A 23,295-nucleotide genomic window follows, 5' to 3' on the forward strand; every position below is an offset into this window, starting at 1 on the left:
TCCAACCGTTCCAACTGTCTTACAACTTCTTATGGCTGGGGGCAGTATTGAGTAGCTTGGATGAATAAGGTGCCCAGATAAACTGCCTGCTACTCAGTCCCAGTTGCTAATATATGCATATTATTAGTATATTTGAATAGAAAACACTCTGACGCTTCTAAAACGGTTTGAATGATGTCTGTGAGTATAACAGAACTCATATGGCAGGCAAAAACCTGAGAAAACATCCAACCAGGAAGTGGGAAATCTGAGGTTGGTCGTTTTTCAACTCATTCCCTATTGAAGATAGTGGGATATTGGTCATGTTGCACATCCTAAGGCTTCCACTAGATGTCAACAGTCTTTAGAACCTTGTTTGATGCTTCTACTGTGAAGTGGGGCTGAATGAGAGGGGATTGAGTCAGAGGTCTGCCAGAATGCCTTGAGCTCGTGACGCTCGTTCACGTGAGAGCGAGCTCTGTTCCATCACAATTCTACAGACAAAGGAATTCTCCGCTTGGAACATTATTGAAGATTTATGTTTAAAACATCCTAAAGATTGATTCTATACATTGTTTGACATGTTTCTACGGACTGTAACAGAACTTTTTGACATTTCGTCTGCTCCTAGTGAACGCGCTTCGTGAGTTTGGATTTGTTTACAAAACGCACTAACAAAGGTAGCTATTTGGACATAAATTATGGACATAAATTATGGACATTATCGGACAAAACAAACATTTATTGTAGAACTGGGATTCCTGGGAGTGCATGCTGATGAAGATCATCAAAGGTGAGTGAATATTTATAATGTTATTTCAGACTTCTGTTGACTGCACAATATGGCGGATATCTTTTTGGCTTGTTTGGTCCCTGAGCACCGTACTCAGATTATTGCATGGTTTGCTTTTTCCGTAAAGCTTTTTTGAAATCTGACACAGCGGTTTCATTAAGGAGAAGTGTATCTAAAGTTCCATGTATAACACATTTAGTATGAGTATTTCTGTCAATTGATGTGGCTCTCTGCAAAATCACTGGATGTTTTTGGAACTACTGAACAAAACGCGCCAATGTATATTGAGATTTTTTGATATAAATATGAACTTTATCGAACAAAACATACATGTATTGTGTAACATGAAGTCCTATGAGTGTCATCTGATGAAGATCATCAAAGGTTAGTGATTAATTCTATCTCTATTTCAGATTTTTGTGACTCCTCTCTGGCTGGAAAAATGGCTGTGTTTTTCTGTGACTTGGCTCTGACCTAACATAATCGTTTGTGGTGCTTTTGCCGTAAAGCCTATTTAAAATCGGACACTGTGGTGGGATTAACAAGAAGTGTATCTTTAAAATGGTGTGAAATACTTCTATGTTTAAGGAATTTTAATTATGGGATTTCTGTTTTGAATTTGGTGCCCTGCACTTTCACTGGCTGTTGTCATATCGATCCCGTTTGCGGGATCTCAGCCCTAAGAAGTTTTTAATGAAAGCCTTCACTCTAATTTTGACAAAGTATTTTAATTTTAAGTGAAAGTGTACTGTTAGCTAGCTAGCTAACATTAGCTAGCTGGCTTGCGAAGTAACATTACATCATGTGTTGGGATTCATTGTTTACTTAGCTAGCTATCTAGCTACATTTCTTAACAAAAGACTCATCATAGTGTGCCAGAGCGCAGAATAACTGATGCATTTTTGAACGCTCAACACCCGTTGAATATGTGCTGTGTCAGTAAACTATTGTTGTAAGCAGCACAGTTACCAATGCTCTAGATAACATGAAAAAAGCATAACCAGCTCTGCTAGGGCGAGTAAAATGATCAGAGTGGGGTGTTCTTTCATTATGTGTCAGGAAGTAGCTAGAAAATGTTAGCCAGTTAGCTTGGGTGCTTGACTGTAGTTGTGAGGTCAGAGCTTTCTGAACAATCCTACTTATTGGCCAGAGCGTCCAGTGTGCGATAGGGCGAGCAATATTCAGTGAGCTGTTCTCTCTCTCTTAGATGTCTGGAAGTAGCTGGCAAGTTAGTACAGAATGGTTGGATCAACCTTTAAAGAGATGGGTGGCGCTAAGGCTTAAGACGGTGTGAACAATTATGAATGGGTGTAGACAAAGAAGGGCTCTCCAATAGTAGTACCAAAACATTGAAAGACAGTTTTCTCAAGTGAGTTTACAAGTTGATCAACTTTCAAAGCAGAATTACTTTCCCATTGTTTCCTCAAATGCAGTGTATCATATACCATTATGTAGCTCTGAGTCTACTTTTATCTAATGTAAAAAATAAAATATATATATTTTTAAATGTTGCTACATAAGACCGAATCCAAGTGTTGAGTCACAAATCTAAAACATTTTTTGATTTGTTTAACACTTTTTTGGTTACCATATGATTCTATATGTGTTATTTCACCATTTCATTATTCTACAATGTAGAAAATAGTAAAGATAAAGAAAAACCCTTGAATGAGTAGGTGTTCTAAAACTTTTGACCGGTACTGTATATACCTAAAGGTGTCCTAAAATTCAAAATCAAATAGCTAAATGATCCTTATGGTATGACCATCTTAAAACAATTCCATATGTTAACTTAGTAGAACCTCCCCAATGACTTTTACAGGTTAAAGGAAAGATTTATAAAGACTCCATGAATTTAACACGTGTTAACAGAATGTTTTGTTTTATTGCGTTATTATTGAAAGACTTCACTTTCATTCTTCCCTCAGGAAAGAGATCTCCAAGATCATGTCTAGCTCCTTCCTGCGAGGCCTAAACATGGCCTCCTTCTTTGCGGCCAGTAAGATCATTGTTTTCATCACCTTTGCCGTCTACGTCCTCCTGGGGAACACCATCTCAGCCAGCCGGGTGTTTGTGGCAGTGTCTCTATATGGTGCCATCAAGCTCACGGTGACCCTCTTCTTCCCACTGGCCATCGAGAAGGTGTTCGAGACCATCATCAGTATCCGCAGGATCAAGGTACTCTATAGATCATCTGGCACAAAATGGCTGCTGTGCCTCACCAAGGTGCAATGAGTTATTGTAGTTTAGTAAGGTTTGTTAGGCTGAATCATCTCTCTGTTGACCCACAGAATTTCCTTCTGTTGGATGAGATTGAGAGACCCAACATGAGATTCACCCTGGAGGAAAAGAAAGACGCCTCTGTTGAGATCAAGGACTTAATTTGCTACTGGGACAAGGTGAATATTCTGGCAGGGTCAAATATTTAATGTCCACATGTTTTATAAAATGTTTATTATTACATTTTTTTGTATTTTGCAATCTTTCTCCTCAAATTCGATCTCGCCTCATCGCTACAACCCCCCAACGGGCTCGGGAGGTGAAGTTCGAGTCGTGCGTCCTCCGAAACATGACCCGCCTAACCGTACTTCTTAACACCCGCCCACTTAACCAGGAAGCCTGCCACACCAATGTGTCGGAGGAAACACCATTCAACTGACGACCAGAGTCAGCCTGCAGGCACCCGGGCCATCCACAAGAGTTTCTAGAGTGAGATGAGCCAAGTAAAGCAATGTAAAGTTTTTACAACTTAATTGGTTCAATTGATTAGACATGATTTGGAAAGGCACACACCTGTCTATGTAAGGTCCCACAGTTGACAGTGCATGTCAGAGCAGAAACCAAGCCATGAGGTTGAAGGAATTGTGCGTTTAGTGCCAAGACAAGATTGTGTCGAGGCACAGATCTGGGGAAGGGTACCAAAAAATGTCTGCAGCATTGAAGGTCCCCAAGAATACAGTGGCCTCCATCATTCTTAAATGGAAGAAGTTTGGAACAACCAAGACTCTTCGTAGAGCTGGCCACCCGGCCAAACTGAGCAATCGGGGGAGAAGGGCCTTGGTCAGGGAGCTAATCAAGAACCCGATGGTCACTCTGACAGAGCTCTAGAGTTCCTCTGTGGAGATGGGAGAACCTTCCAGAAGGACAACCATCTCTGCAGCACTCCACCATCCAGGCCATTATGGTAGAGTAGCCAGACGGAATTCACTCCTCAGTAAAAGGCACATGACAGCCCACTTGGAATTTGCCAAAAAGCTCCTAAGACTCAGACCATGAGGAACACGATTCTTTGGTCTGATGAAACCAAGATTGAACACTTTGGCTTGAATGCCAAGCATCACATCTGGAGGAAACCTGGCACCATCCTTACGGTGAAGCATGGTGGTGGCAGCATCATGAAGTGGGGATGTTTTTCAGCGGCATGGACTGGGAGACAAGTCAGGATCGAGGCAAATGTGAATAGAGCAAAGTACAGAGAGATCCTTGATGAAAACCTGCTCCAGAGCTCTCAGGACCTCAGACTGGGGCGAAGGTTCACCTTCCAACAGGACAATGACCCTAAGCACACAGCCAAGACAATGCAGGAATGGCTTCGGGACAAGTCTTTGAATGTCTTTGAGTGGCCCAGCCAGAGCCCGGACTTCAACCTGATTTGAACACCTCTGGAGAGACCTGAAAATAGCTCCCAACACTCCAACAGCAACACTCCCCATCCAACCTGACAAAGTTAGTGAGGATCTGTAGAGAAGAATGTGAGAAACTCCCTAAATACAGGTGTGCCAAGCTTGTAGCCCAGGGGTGCAGCGGTCTAAGGCACTGCATCTCAGTGCAAGAGTTGTCACTACTGTCCCTGGTTCGAATCCCTGCTGTATCACTTCCGGCCGTGATTGGGAGTCCCATAGTGCGGTAGGCGTCATTGTAAATAATAATTTGTAATATCATTTATTTTTAATTTTTAATAAACTAGCAAACATTTCCAAAAAACTGTTTTTGCTTTGTCATTAAAGGGTATTGTGTGTAGATTGATGAGGGGAAAAAAAACGATTTAAACAATGTTAGAATAAGGCAGAAAACTGTTATGTTTTAATTCTCAGAGTAAAAACTCTATGGACACTATTAAAGCTCAAACCAAGTTTATTCTTTCGAGTGTCAATACAGCTGCATTAGACAAAGACATTCACACAAGCACTGATATTTAACCTGTTCTCCTATGCTGAATCTCCTCTTACACATCTGAACAAACATTGCATCTTTATTGCTAGGCAGGAAACTAAGTGATACAGGCCATAAACTGGCACCCCTCAGGTCTCTATTACAACTAATGACTAATAACATTTAAAGTTCAGAATTCCAATCCTATCAAAACTAACAAAATGTGGGGAAAAGTCAAGGGTTCGGATTACTTTCCGAACGCACTGTACAAAACAAGAAGACGCCTGTCCTGTGTGGTAACTTCATTTGTTGCTATGACATGTCCCTCCCTTCTATCACCACAGTGTCTGGAAGCCCCGTCTCTCCAGAACCTGTCACTCACAGTGAAATCGGAGCAACTCGTTGTTGTCATTGGACCTGTGGGAGCTGGAAAGGTCAGAGGTCATGCATAGTTAGGACTGTTACTGTGACCATATTACCGCCACTCCGGCGGTCACGAGTCATGAAGGCAGTCAATATCCACGTTACCATTTAGTCACAGGAATTAGGCTTCTCCAAGCTCTGATGGTCATTAGTAGCCTTCCAAACTTACTAACTGCCTGGTACTCAGCACTCTATTGTCCCTCTAATCACTCTGACATCAATGCAAATGTGTCGAAAATGTAATCAAACACTTCATGAAAGCCCATGAGCTCAACATTTGTATAGGCTATGCAAGCGCACATGAAAACAGAGTGGTGGCCTCTATTAAAAAGAGGAGGACCCCATCAGCTTTCTATAGGTAGGCTATATTTATTTCTCAACTTTCCTAATATTAAGCACATTGCATCTCTTTACAACATGAGTATAGCCTACCTGGCTGGCCAACAAAATGAACCACGGGACAAGCGTCCTCCATTCGCTATTTAAGTGCATAGATTACATTAATTTGATTCCCCTGCCCCTGTTTTGAGATAGGTGCATGATAATGGTCCATTTTAAATCAAAACAAAATTTCACACATACAGTACCAGTCAAAAGTTTGGACATACCTACTCATTTCAGGGTTTTTCTTTATTTTACATTGTAGAATAATAGTGTAGACATCAAAACTACGAAATAAAACATATGGAATCATGTAGTAACCAAAAAAGTGTTAAACAAATAAACAAATTTGAGATTCTTCAAAGAGCTACCATTTGCCTTGATGATAGTTTTAGTATATGTAAAGTCAGTGTTAAATCAAGAATAGTCTGATGGATGACAATATTACCCTATCACTTATATATTATCACCTTTTCTAATCATAGTTGCACACCTTATGTACACTGTATGTAGCCTTGCCCATAGGCCTATATGTTTTGATAAGGTTTGTATCACAACTAAAGTGGACAAATAAAATTAAAATTAAACACATTAATTTGCTTTATGAGGGCTGTAGAGCCTAAATGGTATACATAAGCATCGCGTGAGTTTCAAGTTTGGGTAAGAATTTTCACCATAAAAATGCACCTTAATAATAAAAGCATTACTTTTGATAATGGTGTTTTCCCGCTAATGGAACATTCACGCTTATAGCCTACTGCCATGTGCGTATTGCTGCGCACATAATGTGAAGAAATAGCCAAATAGTTAATCAACATTTTAAGCTAAACGTTCTGATCTGTTGCTTCAGCCTCATTGCGTAAAACAGGTTTATTGATGCTGGTGGTTGTATTAATTTGGGATCTATCGCTTCCCACAACTGTCCCAGACTATATATATCTTTCTCGCACAGAATAGGTCACCTTTTGTACTATGGGGTAGTGTAGACTGACATAGGCTAGTGCTTTTACTGTTCGTTAGGCCCACTCATCTTGTTGGCTGACGAAAAGTACATGTGGACAGTTCTTCCAATACCTTTAATATGCACCTTGGAATTGGATAAGTACGCCCGCAGTTGCGTCACCGACGTGTCTGTCTTCACTTGTAGCCTGTGAGAAAGACCCTTCTGCTTTTGAGAATACAATACTCAGGAAGAAGGGAATTATAATTATTATATTGAGCCCAATGGCACTGTGTCCACTGGCTGCAAAAGGCATGGATTTGTTTAGGGGACATTACGGCCACACGGGATGTAAGAGAATGCCTCCGGGAAATTCGAGGCATTATCAAGTGCTTGTCAAGTTGTGAATGAGAGTGATGAAGTGTGTACAGCCTGTGTAAAAAACAAACAAAGCAGGGCTCATTCCTTTCATGCAATGTTTTTCAAATCATCAGAGTCACATCATGCAGCCTTACAATGTATTCAAACTCAAAACATATAGTCCAACATTTGTAGAATAACTAAAGTTACATTAATAATTCTATATTAAGCATATAGGAGTACCTATCTTTGATAACCACTCAACACGGAATAGCCACATGTGCGCACTCCTTCAAATCGTTTGGAGAAAATATCCTTGCTATTTTATTCAGCTTTGTTCAATTGGATTCTTCATACTATAAAGTAATGCCACGAATTCTAATCAAATCTTGTCTGCTAAATGAACTAGTGTAGCCCACAGCCATATGGCATAACATAAGGATAACTCAGAGTTAGCCATTCTGAAATAGACTACTATTTCTTCATACCATGTTTCTTTAGACCTGTCTAAAATAAATATTGAATCTATTGTGAGGGTGTAGACTATATTAAATGGATTTATTAGACTTTTTAAAATGTAGATGTTCCAAAGGTCTGCATCAGTGGCTTATACTGTAGGCTGTGTGTTGAAGCCAGGAGATGCTAAATGTGTTTGCTAATTAATAGTCAATTACCGTGAGACCGGCAGTTATTTGCTTGACCATCACCGGCTGATGAAATGTTGTGACCGCCACGGCCTAATGCACAGTACATATAGTAAAATATCTAGTAAGCCATATCAGCCAGCTCACTTGTTTACCCTCCCATCTCCCATAGTCCTCCCTGCTCAGTGCTATCCTGGGGGAGCTGCCTCATGACAAGGGGGTGTTGAGGGTCAAAGGTCAGCTGACCTACGCCTCCCAGCAGCCCTGGGTGTTCCCTGGAACCATCCGCAGCAACATCTTGTTTGGCAAAGAGCTCCATCCTCAGAAGTATGAGAAGGTCCTGAGAGCCTGCGCCCTCAAGAGGGTAAGACACACTGACTGGAGCTCTCATGGTATTTATTCTAGGAGTGTTGCAGTGGTTGTAATGGCTTTGTGTTCAATGACTGTTAACCCCTGTTGTCGCTGTTATCACTTCTGTGTTTAGGACATGGAGCTGCTGCCAGACGGGGACCTGACATTGATAGGGGACAGAGGAGCAACCCTCAGTGGGGGACAGAAAGCTAGAGTAAACCTGGCCCGGTAAGAATTCAGCTCCACTTCATACCAGAGTAGAAATGAGTTGAGGTACATTCTATAGATGAATATCCTCCAGTCTCTATCTGAAAGCCCTGTTGTGTCTCAGGGCTGTGTACCAGGATGCTGATATCTACCTGCTGGACGACCCTCTAAGTGCTGTGGATGCTGAGGTCGGGAGACACCTGTTTGAACAGTGAGTGAACCACAGTTTCAGCTGAACAGGTTGTATTTTTTTAACCTTTATTTTACTGGACTTGTCCCATTGAGATAAATAATTACTTTACAAGAGACAAAATAACAGCTCAAAGTTTGACCCATTTACAACATAAAACAACCCACTACATTTACACATTGAGCAGCAAGATGATTTGGGGAGGTATGGTGCAACTATGAAATGATGACCTCTTCCTAAAACTCAGCAAAAAAAGAAGTGTCCCTTTGAGGACCCTGTGTTTCAAAAGAGAATTCTTAAAAATCTAACTAACTTCACAGATCTTCATTGTAAAGGGTTTAAACACTGTTTCCCATGCTTGTTCAGTGAACCATAAACAATTAATGAACATGCACCTGTGGAACGGTCGTTAAGACACTAATAGCTTACAGACGGTTAGCAATTAAGGTCACAGTTATGAAAACCTAGGACACTAAAGAGGCCTTTCTACTGACTCTGAAAAACACCAAAAGAAAGATGCCCAGGGTCCCTGCTCATCTGCGTGAACGTGCCTTAGGCATGCTGCAAGGAGGTATGAGGACTGTAGATGTGGCCAGAGCAATAAATTGCAATGTCCGTACTGTGAGACGCCTAAGACAGCGCTACAGGGAGACCGGACAGACAGCTGATCGTCCTCGCAGTGGCAGACCACGTGTAACAACACCTGCACCTCAAACATCACACCTGCGGGACAGGTACAGGATGGAAACAACTGCCCGAGTTACACCAGGAACGCACAATCCCTCCATCAGTGCTCAGACTGTCCGCAATAGGATTAGAGACGTTGGACTGAGGGCTTGTAGGCCTGTTGTAAGGCAGGTCCTCACCAGCAACAACATCGCCTATGGGCACAAATCCACCGTCGCTGAATCAAACAGGACTGGAAAACAGTGCTCTTCACTGACATGTCGCAGTTTTGTCTTACCAGGTGTGATGGTCGGATTTGCATTTATCGTTGAAGGAATGAGCGTTACACCGAGGCTTGTACTCTGGAGCGGGATCGATTTGGAGGTGGAGGGTCCGTCATTGTCTTGGGCGGTGTGGCATAGTATCATCGGACTGAGCTTGTTGTCCTCCCTCATGTGCTACCCTTCCTACAGGCTTATCCTGACATGACCCTCCAGCATGACAATGCCACCAGCCATACTACTTGTTCTGTGAGTGATTTCCTGCAAGTCAGGAATGTCAGTGTTCTGCCATGGCCAGCGAGGAGCCTGGATCTCAATCCTATTGAGCACATCTGGGACCTGTTGGATCGGAGGGTGAGGGCGAGGACCATTCCTCCCAGAAATGTCTGGGAACTTGCAGGTGCCTTGGTGGAAGAGTGTGCTAACATCTTACCACAAGAACTGGAATATCTGGTGCAGTCCATGAGGAGGAGATGCACTGCAGTACTTAATGAAGCTGGTGTCCACACCAGATACTGACTGTTACTTTTGATTCTCCCTTTGTTCAGGGACACATTACTCCATTTCTGTTAGTCACATGTCTGTGGAACTTGTTCAGGTTATGTCTGTTGTTGAATCTTGTTATGTTCATACAAATATTTAAACATGTTAAGTTTGCTGAAAATAAACGCAGTTGACAGTGAGGACGTTTCTTTTTTTGCTGAGTTTATTTGGTCACATGATTCATTTTGCATATGGTTTTCTAGAAATAAAGGGTGGCTCAACTTACCCCACTATCCTTTAGTACAACTGAACTACATTCTTCCCAGACTCAGATTAGGTCTACTTACTGGCTGCTTCTTTAGGGCAGGAATGTTTTTTTGTATAGCATTTACAAGTAAAAGGATGTTCATGGTCATGTGGATTCTCTGTAGTTAGAACAGGCCTTAGGCCTTCACCAGTAGGGTGAAACTGCTCTTAAAGTGTCTGTCTGTCTCTCTCCATGTGTCTGTGTGTCCAGGTGTATCTGTGGTATTCTGAAGAATAAGCCCCGCATCCTGGTCACCCACCAGTTGCAGTACCTCCAAGCAGCCAACCAGATCCTCGTCCTCAAGGAGGTGTGTTCCTGGCAGGGTTTAACATTCTACACATGTTTTGTAACCTACATAGGACCACAGGTGCAGTTCTGCTTACCTTTAACTTTGTTGAGCAAATAACACGTCTGCTCTCAATCTTTATGAAATGAATAGTTCACCCAAAGGCATATGCATTTACATATGAATACAGACTCCAGAAGTCGGGCAGGGCGTTGACGTGTGAATGTATGTGTGTGTGTGTCAGGGTCACGTGGTAGCGAGGGGGACATACTCCGAGCTGCAGCACTCTGGGGTTGACTTCACCTCCCTGCTGAAGAGGGATGAGGAGGAGGAGCCACAAACCAACAACAATCACTCAGTGGTCAAACATGCCTTTTCCCAGAACTCAATATCCTCCCACACCTCCTCCATGCACTCTGTTAAAGATGGAGCTGACCAGCTTCCGGTGGGTCCAAACCCCACTCACTTCCTTTCAAGCCCTTAGATACAGTCACTAGGAGGATTTTAATTCTGAAGTCTCCCTGAATGTTTGCCCCTTAGTTAAAAGTTAACATCTATTACCTGTCCATGTCTCCTCCCAGGAGGAGCTTGTCCAGACAGTAGCAGAGGAGAGCCGATCGGAGGGCAACATCGGCGTCAGCCTCTACTTCAAGTACTTAAACGCAGGAGCCAGCATCCTGGTTATGCTGGGCACAGTCCTCCTCAGTCTCATCGCGGAGGTATTAACGCATCCAAAATGTCAGGCAGTGAATAGACATATGTCACCATTCTACCTCATAGCATCTACAGTAAATACCAGCATTTTGACTTCTGATAGATGTGTGCAAAATCTAACTCTGAACACATCAGTGCATTGGAACCAATGACATTGCAATGGTCGAACCAACTATAATGTAATTTGTCACCCACAGGTAGCGTATGTTCTTCAGGATTGGTGGCTGGCTTATTGGTAAGAAGCATCTATCGTTACAGTAGTTATTTGTTTCACAGTTCAGTTGGACTATAGTGAACATTCAAATAACAATGCTGTTTGATTGACAGGGCAGGAGAGCAGGAGAAACTCAATATTAACAGCACTATGATTGTCCAAAATGGCCTCAACATCACTCAAGAATTGGACCTCCGTTTCTTCATGGGTATTTATGCAGGTATACAGAGGAAGAGCATTCCTAAATATACTGTATATAAATATACTGTATATTTCCTTCTCCCTTTAAGGAATATTTTGCAAGTAAGTATGAGGTTGTCCCCTTCCCTGGGATGAAGCTTGGGAAAATTGTGTAATGACTGACAAGTCACCTTCTCTGTGTTCAGGTTTGACTCTGGCCTCGGTCATCTTTGGCTTTGCCAGGAGTCTGGTGATGTTCAATGTGCTGGTGAAAGCTGCTCAGTCTCTGCACAACCACATGTTCAACTCTATCCTCCGGACACCTGTACGTTTCTTTGACATCAACCCAATTGGTGAGAAACCCCCCTGTGAAATAGAATCTGTTTGTGTTGTCTTTTTCTTGTTGTGTACAATACAATTACTTCGAATTGATTCCTGACCTCAAAATGCTTTGAAACCGGTTAGGGTGAGATGGGTTGAAGGGTTAAATGTTCTCTTCCCACTGGGAACATATGTAATTTTAACATCTAGTTGAGATTTACATTTGGTGTAAAGTGTATATACAGTTGAAGTCTGAAGTTTACATACACCTTAGCCAAATACATTTAAACTCACTTTTTCACAATTCCTGACATTTAATCCAAGTAAAAATGTCAGTTAGGATCACCACTTTATTTTAAGAATGTGAAATGTTAGAATAATAGTAGAGAGAATGATTTATTTATTTCATCACATTCCCAGTGGGTCAGAAGTTGACATACACTCCATTAGTATTTGGTAGCATTGCCTTTAAATTGTTTAACTTTGGTCAAATGTTTCGGATAGCCTTCCACAAGCTTCCCACAATAAGTTGGGTGAATTTTGGCCCATTCCTCCTGAGCTGGTGTAACTGAGTCAGGTTTGTCGGCCTCCTTGCTCGCACACACTTTTTCAGTTCTGCCCACACATTTTCTATGGGATTGAGGTCAGGGCTTTGTCATGGCCACTCCAATACCTTAACTTTGTTGTCCTGAAGCCGTTTTGCCACAACTTTGTAAGTATGCTTGGGGTCATTGTCCATTTGGAAGACTCATTTGAGACCAAGCTTTAACTTCCTGACTGATGTCCTGAGATGTTGCTTCAATATATCCACATAATTTTCCTACCTCATGATTCCATCTATTTTGTGAAGTGCACCAGTCCCTCCTGCTGCAAAGCACCCCCACAACATGCTGCCACCCCCGTGCTTCATGGTTGGGATTGTGTTCTTTGGCTTGCAAGCCTCCCCCTTTTTCCTCCAAACAGAACGATGGTCATTATGGCCAAACAGTTTTATTTGTGTTTCATCAGACCAGAGGACATTTTTCCAAAAAGTACAATCTTTGTCCCCATGTGCAGTTGCAAACCATAGCCTTTTTTATGGCTTCTTCATTGCTGAGCGGCCTTTCATGTTATGTCGATATAGGACATGTTTTACTGTGGATGTAGATACTTTTGTACCGGTTTTCTCCAGCATCTTATCAAGTTCCTTTGCTGTTGTTCTGGGACTGATTTGCACTTTTCGCACCACAGTACGTTCATCTCTAGGAGACAGAAGGCATCTCCTTCCTGAGTGGTATGACGGCTGCGTGGTCCCATGGTGTTTATACTTGCGTACTATTGTTTGTACAGATGAACGTGGTACCTTCAGGCGTTTGGAAATTTCTCCCAAGGAGAACCAGACTTGGAGGTCTACAATTATTTTTCTGAGGTCTTTGCTAATTTCTTTTAATTTTCCCATGATGTCAAGCAAAGAGGCACTGAGTTTGAAGGTAACCCTTGAAATACATCCACAGGTAACCTCCAATTGAGTCAATTAGCCTATCAGAAGCTTCTAAAGCCATGACATCATTCAGGAATATTCCAAGCTGTTTAAAGGCACAGTCAATTTGGTGTATGTAAACTTCTGACCCACTGAAATTGTGATACATAAGTGAAATAATCTGTCTGTAAACAATTGTTGTGAAAATTACTTGTGTCATGCACAAAGTAGATGTCCTAACCAACTTGCCAAAACTATAGTTTATTAACAAGAAACTTGTGGAGTGGTTGAAAAACGAGTTTTAATGACTCCAACCTCATTGTCTGTACATAATATATATTTCACAGTCGTTGGATTTAGGTTAAAAGTTGGGTGAAAAAAATACCAAATTCCCTTACGTTTGTTAGGAATTCAAAACTGGTCAAGTTGTAGACAAATGCTTGATGCAAAATACAAGGCGAACAACTTCTTTATTTAAAGGTTTAATAGACAAACATATGCACATGGAAAGACCGAAACATTCCTTGAAACGTTGCAGCAAAGCTCTCCCCCTCCAGAGGAGAGGGAGGAACTAAATACTCTTGCCTTACCTGTTCGCTGTTTCATCCTCCCGTGTCTGGTGCCAAAGCATTAAATCAAGGCTAAGACCTTGGGGTTGAATAGACTATACAATTTAAACGTCTTAATGGCTTAGTACACTCATGGTCGATTTTATGGCTCAGGGGCCCAGATACCAGTAATTAAGACGTGATTTATGGTGACCTCTGGCCTTACAGAGAGTACCTAGAGACCAAATTTCAATAGGGAATAGTCATCCAAATATAGCATTCTTAGCACGTTGATGACTTTTTAAAAATCCAATCAGTTTTCCACGTTGATCAATCATCACCACATTGAATTTGTTTTGTTGAAATGACATGGGAAACGGCATTGATTCAACCAGTTTTTCCTCCTGTTTCCTCCTGTTCTACCACAGGAAGAATTCTCAACAGGTTCTCTAAGGACATTGGCCAGCTGGATTCCATGCTACCTATTACCTTTGTTGACTTCAGTCAGGTGAGTTTATAGCCCAAGAGGGGAACACCTATGTATTTTGGCAGGCGGAAAGATTTCCAAATCCTGTATCTATAAATCTTTTCTTCTCATGTCTCCTGGGGCGTATCCGATTTTCCACAGTTGATCCTGCAGAATATTGGCGTGGTGGCGGTGGCAGCGGCAGTCATGCCCTGGATCCTCATTCCTGTCGTTCCTCTACTTATCATATTCCTGTTTCTGAGGCACTACTTCCTGCAGACGTCACGGGACGTCAAACGCCTGGAGTCCACCAGTGAGTGACAGGACTGACTGGGACAGTGAGGGGAGGCAAGGGACAAATGATAATTGTACATTTGGTCTATTAATGTGTATGATTTCTTTTTGTGTCTACAGGCGTGTGTGAGTTTATGTATTTCCTGTGTTCTGCAGCTCGGAGTCCCGTCTTCTCCCACCTGTCCTCGTCCCTCCAAGGTCTGTGGACGATCCGAGCCTTCAGAGCCGAGGAGAGATTCCAGAACACCTTTGACACTTATCAGGATCTGCACACAGAGTCCTGGTTCCTGTTCCTGGTCACTTCTCGCTGGTTCGCTCTCCGACTGGATGGAATCTGTGCGGCCTTTGTCACTGTCACCGCCTTCGGCTGCCTATTCCTCAGAGATGGTAAGAGGTTGAATTATTATTGCTTAAATGTCACACCGTATGTAGTGCACTTTTGACCAGTGCCTTAAGACTACAGAGCAATAGTCATTCAGACAGGTTACCATGGCATTCTTTGGCACAGGGACTATGGTGGTCTGATTGAAATGTAGGTATAACAGACTAGGTCAGGGAGAGGTTGTAAATATCATTGAAGACACTTGCCAGCTGGTCAGCATAAGCTCTTGAGTACATATGGTAATCCATCTGGTCCTGCGGCCTTGTGAATATTAACCTGATTAAAGTTCTTACTCACGTCAGCTATGGAGGACGTGATCATACAGTCGTCTGGAACAGCTAGTGCTCTCATGCATGATTCAGTGTTGCTAGCCTCAAAGCGTTTAGCTCATCTGGTAGGCTTACGTCTCTGGGCAGCTCGGTTTCCCTTTGTAATACGTGATCGTTTGCAAGCCCTGCCACATCCAACGGGTGCCAGAGGATTCGATCTTAGTGCTGTATTGACGCTTTGCCTGTTTTATGGCTCGTCTGAGCTCGTAGTGGGATTTCTTATTAGCGTCCGGATTTGTGTCTGTCTCCTTGAAAGCGGCAGCTCTAGCCTTTAACTCATTGCGGACGTTGCCTGATATCCGTGGCTTCTGGTTGATGACACGCTATGTGGGCCAATTAATTGAGTAAATGTTCTTATCTGTCCTAAATCAGGGCTGGAGGCAGGAGCTGTGGGTTTGGTGTTGTCCTACGCTGTCACCCTTCTTGGGAACTTCCAATGGACCATTCGTCAGAGTGCAGAGATGGAGAACATGGTAAGATCACATTAAAGTCCTAACTCTGGTATTGTCCATCCCTCAGCTCCCCAGGCCCTTTTACAATATGTGAAGGATTTTACCTGGGAATGAATATCCACAGAGAAAATAATCAAACCCAGAGATCTGCAAAAATAAGATTCATTGGAATCAAAGGGTTTTAATTGCATCCTGTAATTCAGGAATGTTCAGCTGAAACAGCTCACTTAAGAAAACAGGGTGAGGATTATTGAAGTTCTGTAACGTTTTATAATTTAGAAGCCATACTATCATAAGGCCAAGGTTAACGAAGCTCCCAGTCTCAGAGTGGGCCGGTCGACGAGATTAGAACCAGGTTTGTTTAATTGATATGGTAATTTATTCACCGTCCTCAGATGACATCAGTAGAGAGGGTGGTGGAGTACACAGAGCTGGAGAGTGAAGCACCCTGGGAAACCCAGAAGCGTCCTCCTCCTGAGTGGCCAAGCCAAGGCCTCATCACCTTTGACCGGGTCAGCTTCTCCTACAGCTCAGATGGACCTGTGGTCCTGAAGGACATGAAGGTCATGTTCAGGCCCAAAGAGAAGGTTGGCATCGTGGGCAGGACGGGTGCAGGGAAAAGCTCCCTGGTATCGGTGCTCTTCCGCCTGGCAGAGCCAGAGGGCAGGATCTACATCGATGGAGTTCTGACCTCCGAGATCGGCCTTCATGACCTGCGCCAGAAGATGTCCATCATACCTCAGGTACGGTGCATTCGGGAAAGTATTTTCCCACTTTTTCCCCATTTTGTTTTACGTCACAGCCTTTTTCTAAAATTGATTAAATCGTTTTTTCCCCTCAATCTACACACAATACCCTATAATGAAGCAAAAACAGTGACATTTTTGCAAATGTATTAAAAATAAAAAACTGAAATATGCATAATATACATATGCATAAGTATTCAGACCCTTTACTCAGTACTTTGAAGCACCTTTGGCAGCGATTACAGCCGCAAGTCTTATTGGGTATGATGCTACAAGCTTGGCACAACTGTATTTTGGGAGTTTCTCCCATTCTTCTCTGCAGATGCTCTCAAGCTGTGTCAGGTTGGATGGGGAGCGTTGAGACTTGTCCTGAAAACACTCCTGCACTGTCTTGGCTGTGTGCTAAGGGTCGTTGTCCTGTTGGAAGGTGAACCTTTGCCCTAGTCTGCGGTCCTGAGCGCTCTGGAACAGGTTTTCATCAAGGATTGCTCTGTGCTTTGCTCCATTCATCTTTCCCTTGATCCTGACTAGTCTCCCAGTCCTTGCCACTCGAAAAACATCCCCACAGCATGCTGCCACCAACATGCTTCACCGTAGGGATAGTGCCAGGTTTCGTCCAGATGTGACACTTTGCATTCAGGCCAAAGAGTCTAATCTTGGTTTCTTGTTCCTTATGGTCTAAGAGTCTTTTAGGTGTCTCTTGGCAAACTTCAAGTCGGCGTTCATGTGTCTAACTGAGGAGTGGCTTCCGTCTGGCCACTCTACCATAAAGGCCTGATTGGTGGAGTGCTGCAGAGATGGTTGTCCTTATGTAAGGTTCTCCCATCTCCACAGAGGAACTCCGGACCATCTGGTTCTTGGTCACCTCCCTGACCAAAGTCCCGATTGCTCAATTTGGCCAGGCGGCCAGTTCTAGGAAGAGTCTTGGTGGTTCAAAACTCCTTAATTTCAGAATGGATGCCACTGTATTCTTGGGGACCTTCAATGCTGCATAAATGTTTTGGTACCCTTCCCCAGATCTGTGCCTCAACATAATCCTAATGGACAATTCCTTCGACCTCATAGCTTGGTTTTAGCTCTGACATGCACCGTCAACTGTAGGACCTTATATAGACAGGTGTTTTATTTATTTGTAGTATTTTCTACATCGAAGAGAAACTTTGAAATAACACATTTGGATTCATGTAGTAACCAAAGAAGTTGATAAACAAATCAAAATATGTTATATTTGATATTCTTCTAAGAAGCCACCCTTTGCCTTGATGACAATGTACAATGTAGAAAATAGTACAAATAAAGAAAAACCCTTGAATAAGTAGGTGTCTGAACTTGACTGGTACTGTATATAATTTTTTTGTTTGCAAAAATGTCTAAACTTGTTTTCACTTTGTCATTATGGGTATTGTGTGCAGATGGATGAGGAAAACTATTTATTTAATCAATTTTAGATTAAGGCTGACAAAATGTGGAAAAATTCAAGGGGTCTGAATACTTTCCAAATGCACTATAGCTACTGTGGGGGGGATCTTTTGTGGTTGCTCTGTCCCTTCGTCCTTCTCTTTTCAGATATGGCTCTGTTAGAGCTTATTACATTTTTCTGTTTGTGGCCCCCCTGTTCTGCAGGACCCAGTGCTTTTCACCGGCACCATGAGGAAGAACCTGGACCCTTTCAGCCAGCACACAGACGAGGACCTGTGGAACGCTCTCCAAGAGGTACTGCTCCTCAGACTCCTATCGATGCAGATAGAGTTTCGAGATATACTCTCACACATTTACATACAGGTTAATGGGCTTTTGGTGGCATCGGGGTCTTACTCCAGTAACTGTTTCCTCTCCAGGTCCAGCTGAAGTCTGTGGTGGAGGAGCTGCCCAATAAGATGGAGACGGTTCTGGCCGAGTCTGGCTCCAACTTCAGTGTGGGTCAGAGGCAGCTGGTCTGTCTGGCCCGAGCCGTCCTGAGGAAGAACCGCATCATCATCATTGACGAGGCCACGGCCAACGTGGACCCCAGGTACAGAGCTGCCTCACTCACATACACACACGACTGTCTGTCCTTTAGAGCTGATCAGCAGAGGCAGCTGATGTGCTTTACGACTGGGAGGCATCTACTAGTCAAGCAAAGCGTGATGATGTTTCTGTATCTTGGTTGAGTCTCTGATAAACTGTGTCCTGGATCTGTAGAACAGACGAGCTGATCCAGAAGACAATACGAGACAAATTCAGGGAGTGCACCGTGCTCACCATCGCCCACCGCCTCAACACCATCATAGACAGCGACCGCATTCTGGTGAGAGCTCTTACCTTCAAGTAGACCAATCTGTCTCAAAAACAAGATAAAAAACGAGGGGGGGGGGGCATCCCCCTGAAGAAAAAAATTGTGTTGAGGAACTCAGTCTGGCTTTAAACTTACTCATGAAAGTTGTAATAGTGGAATGCAATTTTGAAATTGAGTAATGCATCAGAAGTTTTCCTCATTGTGTCAGTCATTGCAGACCTTAGAGAGCTATTTATAACTTGCCAGAAATGTCCAGATCAACTAGGCCATGTCAGCTAACATCTTTGTTTGAGTTTTAATTTTGCAAAATGTATAGAATTGCAGGAAATAAGCTTTAAACCTGCTAAATGTTCTCTCCGCCAACAAGAGGGGTGTGAACAGAACATAAAAAGACAGGGGGCACGGGATGTTTCCCAATGCTGGAAAGGGGCCTGAGTGAAACTGCTTGGGAACCCCATAGAATTTCAGTCCAGCCAGGTTGACTTACTGACCTTTGACCCTGCCAGGTGCTAGGCGCTGGTATGATCGAGGAGTTTGACGAGCCGTACGTCCTGCTTCAGAACCAGGAAAGTGCCCTCTACAGGACAGTCCAGCAGATGGGCAAGGCTGAGGCAGCTTCCCTGCTGGAATCAGCCAAACAGGTGAGCACTGACACTGCATCCCAACCCAGCATACACATTCTCTCAACCTAACTTGATGTCTTTAGTTTAATCAATACACTAACAATTTATTCAAAAGAGTTTGGCCAGGAAATCTGTATAATTTGTTACATTTTATTCCATCATTGCCACGGCTAATGACTTGACTGGTATATTACACTTTTGGTGAATTCTGATAGCCCAACTGAAAATGTCTACCAAGTCACTTACACAGTTCACAATATTTTCATTCAGGCGTATATGAACAACGGCAACAGCCATGGTCCAAAAATGGCCATGGCCTTTGAGACGGTTGTGTGACGGTGCAGGGGCTTGACGAGCAGAAAGAGATATCACATATCTGCCCAATTTATATATTTGTTCCACTAATTGATCTTTTAACCAATCACATCCCCTGGCTGTGTAAACGTAGCCAGAGTCATTTTAAAATGGTAAGTTGTTGATTACTTGTTTGCAAAATCAGGAAAGATTTATGGAACTGACTTTATTTCATATGCAGTGCTTTATCAGCTTTTTTTTATTTAAATAAGGAAGCAAAATGTGTTTCCTTAGACACTTTGATGTGTGTTGCATCTTTACTACTACTTGCATTGACAATCATAAGAATAGTGTTACAACAATGGAAGTAGCATTGCATTTTCATACTTTGTGCCTCAATCTTTTACTATTTGAACTGTTGCTACTCCTATTGATTTATTCTACTGCACAGTATCCTGACATCATGCTGCACTGTTTATGCAATCACTTTACTGGGCAATGGAACTAATTGGCATGTGTATTCATATACTATACGTGCAATAGAAAATTACATTTCACCATTGTACGCACATGAAAAGTCATGCTGTCATTATGCTATAAGGGATTCAGGGATTTTCATGAAGATTAACTTGACCAAAGTGAGTAACCCATGTATGTCTCACGTTGTTTGCATGAGTGAAAGCTGTGTGATGGTTGTAAGGACAATCTAGATAATTTACAAGCAGGAATACCTACCCGTCAATGTGAAAATGCATTGAACTTTAAACTTATCTTTAACTTTGACTTATTCCCTAATGGGGCAGTATAGAGAGACCTTGACCTTAGCTTTAAAACATGTATAATTTTGATTCCATTGGTTTTGCAGTGGATGTAAAATTAAATTGTTTCCCCAAAGGTGTTCTTATGTTTATATGTACCTATAGCAACATTGTACCTCTTTTTCAAGTTTCAGATATATGGATGTTCTTTCCACAGTGAAGTTTGTATTAAAATGAAGGTTACATTTCAAACAAACTTATTTAAAAGTCTTCTCTCTTATATCAGGTCTTCAAATCAAACATGTAGTTGCTTTTCTTTGAGTTTGTTAATACTAATTAGTATTGCCTAAAGAAAAGGGACCAAAATGATAACTCCTCAATTTTACACCATCTTTTCACAAGCTGGTTTTGTAAGCCTCTTCCCACAATTATTTCCCTTTACACTCTTCAAACAGTGTTACACTATCCACCTTTAGATAAACCAAGTATAAACAGGTTTGTCAAGTATATCAAGTATTTAAATGCATCATCCGTGACATTCTTCAGTGAATACTTAGTGAAATCCTTTGTGATAATCATGATTATCTGAGGAGAACCTTTTGCAATGTGAGGAGGATGCATTATATAAAAGGCCAAGTAGGCTGCGTTTAGACAGGCAGCCTGATTCTGATATTTTTCTCCACTAAATTGGTCTTTTGAACAATCACATCAGATCTTTTTCAGACCTGAAAAAAATATCCAAATTGGGCTGCCTGTCTAAACACAGCGGTAGAGTTTTCCTTATCCAATCTTGTTCTGGGGACGAAAGTGAATGGTTGGATGAAAGTTCAAATGGTCAGTGGGCGGAGCTTGCAAGAGGTGAGAACAGGTGAGAGTCAAATAAAAGAACAGCCTTTTAGGGTTGCAGGTTGGAGGGTGTTAAACACAGGCTATGATGGGCTAGGTTGCCAGTTTGAACCCGGCATGTGCCTTTTCTTTTTATACACTGCTCAAAAAAATAAAGGGAACACTTAAACAACACAATGTAACTCCAAGTCAATCACACTTCTGTGAAATCAAACTGTCCACTTAGGAAGCAACACTGATTGACAATAAATGTCACATGCTGTTGTGCAAATGGAATAGACAACAGGTGGAAATTATAAGCAATTAGCAAGACACCCCCAATAAAGTAGTGGTTCTGCAGGTGGTGACCACAGACCCCTTCTCAGTTCCTATGCTTCCTGGTTGATGTTTTGGTCACTTTTGAATGCTGGTGGTGCTTTCAATCTAGTGGTACCAGGAGACGGAGTCTACAACCCACACAAGTGGCTCAGGTAGTGCAGCTCATCCAGGATGGCACGTCAATGCGAGCTGTGGCAAGAAGGTTTGCGGTGTCTGTCAGCATAGTGTCCAGAGCATGGAGGCGCTACCAGGAGACAGGCCATAGGAGGGCAACAACCCAGCAGCAGGACCGCTACCTCCGCCTTTGTGCAAGGAGGAGCACTGCCAGAGCCCTGCAAAATGACCTCCAACAGGCCACAAATGTGCATGTGTCTGCTCAAACAGTCAGAAACAGACTCCATGAGGGTGGTATGAGGGCCCGACCTCCACAGGTGGGGGTTGTGCTTACAGCCCAACACCGTGCAGGACGTTTGGCATTTGCCAGAGAACATCAAGACTGGCAAATTCGCCACTGGCGCCCTGTGCTCTTCACAGATGAAAGCAGGTTCACACTGAGCACATGTGACAGATGTGACATAGTCTGGAGACGCCGTGGAGAACGTTCTGCTGCCTGCAACATCCTCCAGCATGACCGGTTTGGCGGTGGATCAGTCATGGTTTGGGATGGCATTTCTTTGGGGGGGCCGCACAGCCCTCCATTTGCTTGCCAGAGGTAGCCTGACTGCCATTAGGTACCGAGATGAGATCCTCAGACCCCTTGTGAGACCATATGCTGGTGTGGTTGACCCTGGGTTCCTCCTAATGCAAGACAATGCTAGACCTCATGTGGCCGGAGTGTGTCAGCAGTTCCTGCAAGAGGAAGGCATTGATGCTATGGACTGGCCCGCCCGTTCCCCAGACCTGAATCCAATTGAGCACATCTGGGACATAATGTCTCGCTCCATCCAACAACGCCACGTTGCACCACAGACTGTCCAGGAGTTGGCGGATGCTTTTAGTCCAGGTCTGGGAGGAGATCCCTCAAGAGACCATCCACCACCTCATCAGGAGCATGCCCAGGCGTTGTAGGGAGGTCATACAGGCACGTGGAGGCCACACACACACACACACTACTGAGCCTCATTTTGACTTGTTTTAAGGACGTTACATCAAAGTTGGATCAGCATGTAGTGTGGTTTTCCACTTTAATTTTGAGTGTGATTCCAAATCCAGACCTACATGGGTTGATAAAGATTTCCATTCAAATTGTGTGATTGTTGTTATCACATTCAACTATGTAAAGAAGTATTTAATAAGAATTTCATTCATTCAGATCTAGGATGTGTATTTTAGTGTTCCCTTTACTTTTTTTGAGCAGTGTACCTTCCAACATTCCTAATCTACATTACTAACGGACTGAACAGCTTTAAATATGTGAAACAACCAGTGTGGTGGACTCGGTACAGGGATCAGGTCACCGGATCTAATCTTGTTGATGCCAGAGGTTCTAACCCAACCCTTATTCCTGAACTTAAATAATCATCTTTGTTTCCACCCTTGACAGAACAACATCTAATAAGGAAAACCACATTCATCAGTCCTGTGACTTTCCTTACAAACAATAGTGCAATAGTGAAATGAGCCGATTTAAAAA

At 42.8% G+C, this 23,295-nt stretch overlaps 1 protein-coding gene across 3 annotated transcripts in view; it reads left to right on the top strand.

Annotated features, from left to right (window-relative positions):
- LOC135543456 (ATP-binding cassette sub-family C member 4-like) overlaps positions 1–20,780 on the top strand; it is a 42,314-nt gene extending 21,534 nt beyond the window's left edge. Inside the window, exons 8-29 of one of the 3 annotated variants that reach the window (XM_064970733.1) lie at positions 2,701–2,950; positions 3,064–3,171; positions 5,269–5,358; positions 7,845–8,036; positions 8,157–8,251; positions 8,355–8,441; positions 10,368–10,464; positions 10,688–10,888; positions 11,025–11,162; positions 11,355–11,392; positions 11,485–11,591; positions 11,758–11,904; positions 14,308–14,387; positions 14,508–14,658; positions 14,760–15,026; positions 15,723–15,823; positions 16,198–16,545; positions 18,172–18,261; positions 18,387–18,559; positions 18,730–18,835; positions 19,330–19,464; positions 19,717–20,780. In XM_064970733.1, the coding sequence (XP_064826805.1) occupies positions 2,701–2,950; positions 3,064–3,171; positions 5,269–5,358; positions 7,845–8,036; positions 8,157–8,251; positions 8,355–8,441; positions 10,368–10,464; positions 10,688–10,888; positions 11,025–11,162; positions 11,355–11,392; positions 11,485–11,591; positions 11,758–11,904; positions 14,308–14,387; positions 14,508–14,658; positions 14,760–15,026; positions 15,723–15,823; positions 16,198–16,545; positions 18,172–18,261; positions 18,387–18,559; positions 18,730–18,835; positions 19,330–19,464; positions 19,717–19,782 (3,067 nt within the window). In that variant the 3' untranslated portion in view covers positions 19,783–20,780. The remainder of the gene's footprint in view (positions 1–2,700; positions 2,951–3,063; positions 3,172–5,268; positions 5,359–7,844; positions 8,037–8,156; positions 8,252–8,354; positions 8,442–10,367; positions 10,465–10,687; positions 10,889–11,024; positions 11,163–11,354; positions 11,393–11,484; positions 11,592–11,757; positions 11,905–14,307; positions 14,388–14,507; positions 14,659–14,759; positions 15,027–15,722; positions 15,824–16,197; positions 16,546–18,171; positions 18,262–18,386; positions 18,560–18,729; positions 18,836–19,329; positions 19,465–19,716) is intronic. The other 2 variants (XM_064970734.1, XM_064970735.1) reach the window with 2 other exon arrangements.
- The last annotated feature ends 2,515 nt before the right edge of the window (positions 20,781–23,295 follow it).

The sequence above is a fragment of the Oncorhynchus masou genome, chromosome 7, assembly GCF_036934945.1.
Source record: "Oncorhynchus masou masou isolate Uvic2021 chromosome 7, UVic_Omas_1.1, whole genome shotgun sequence".
Lineage (NCBI taxonomy): Eukaryota > Metazoa > Chordata > Actinopteri > Salmoniformes > Salmonidae > Oncorhynchus > Oncorhynchus masou.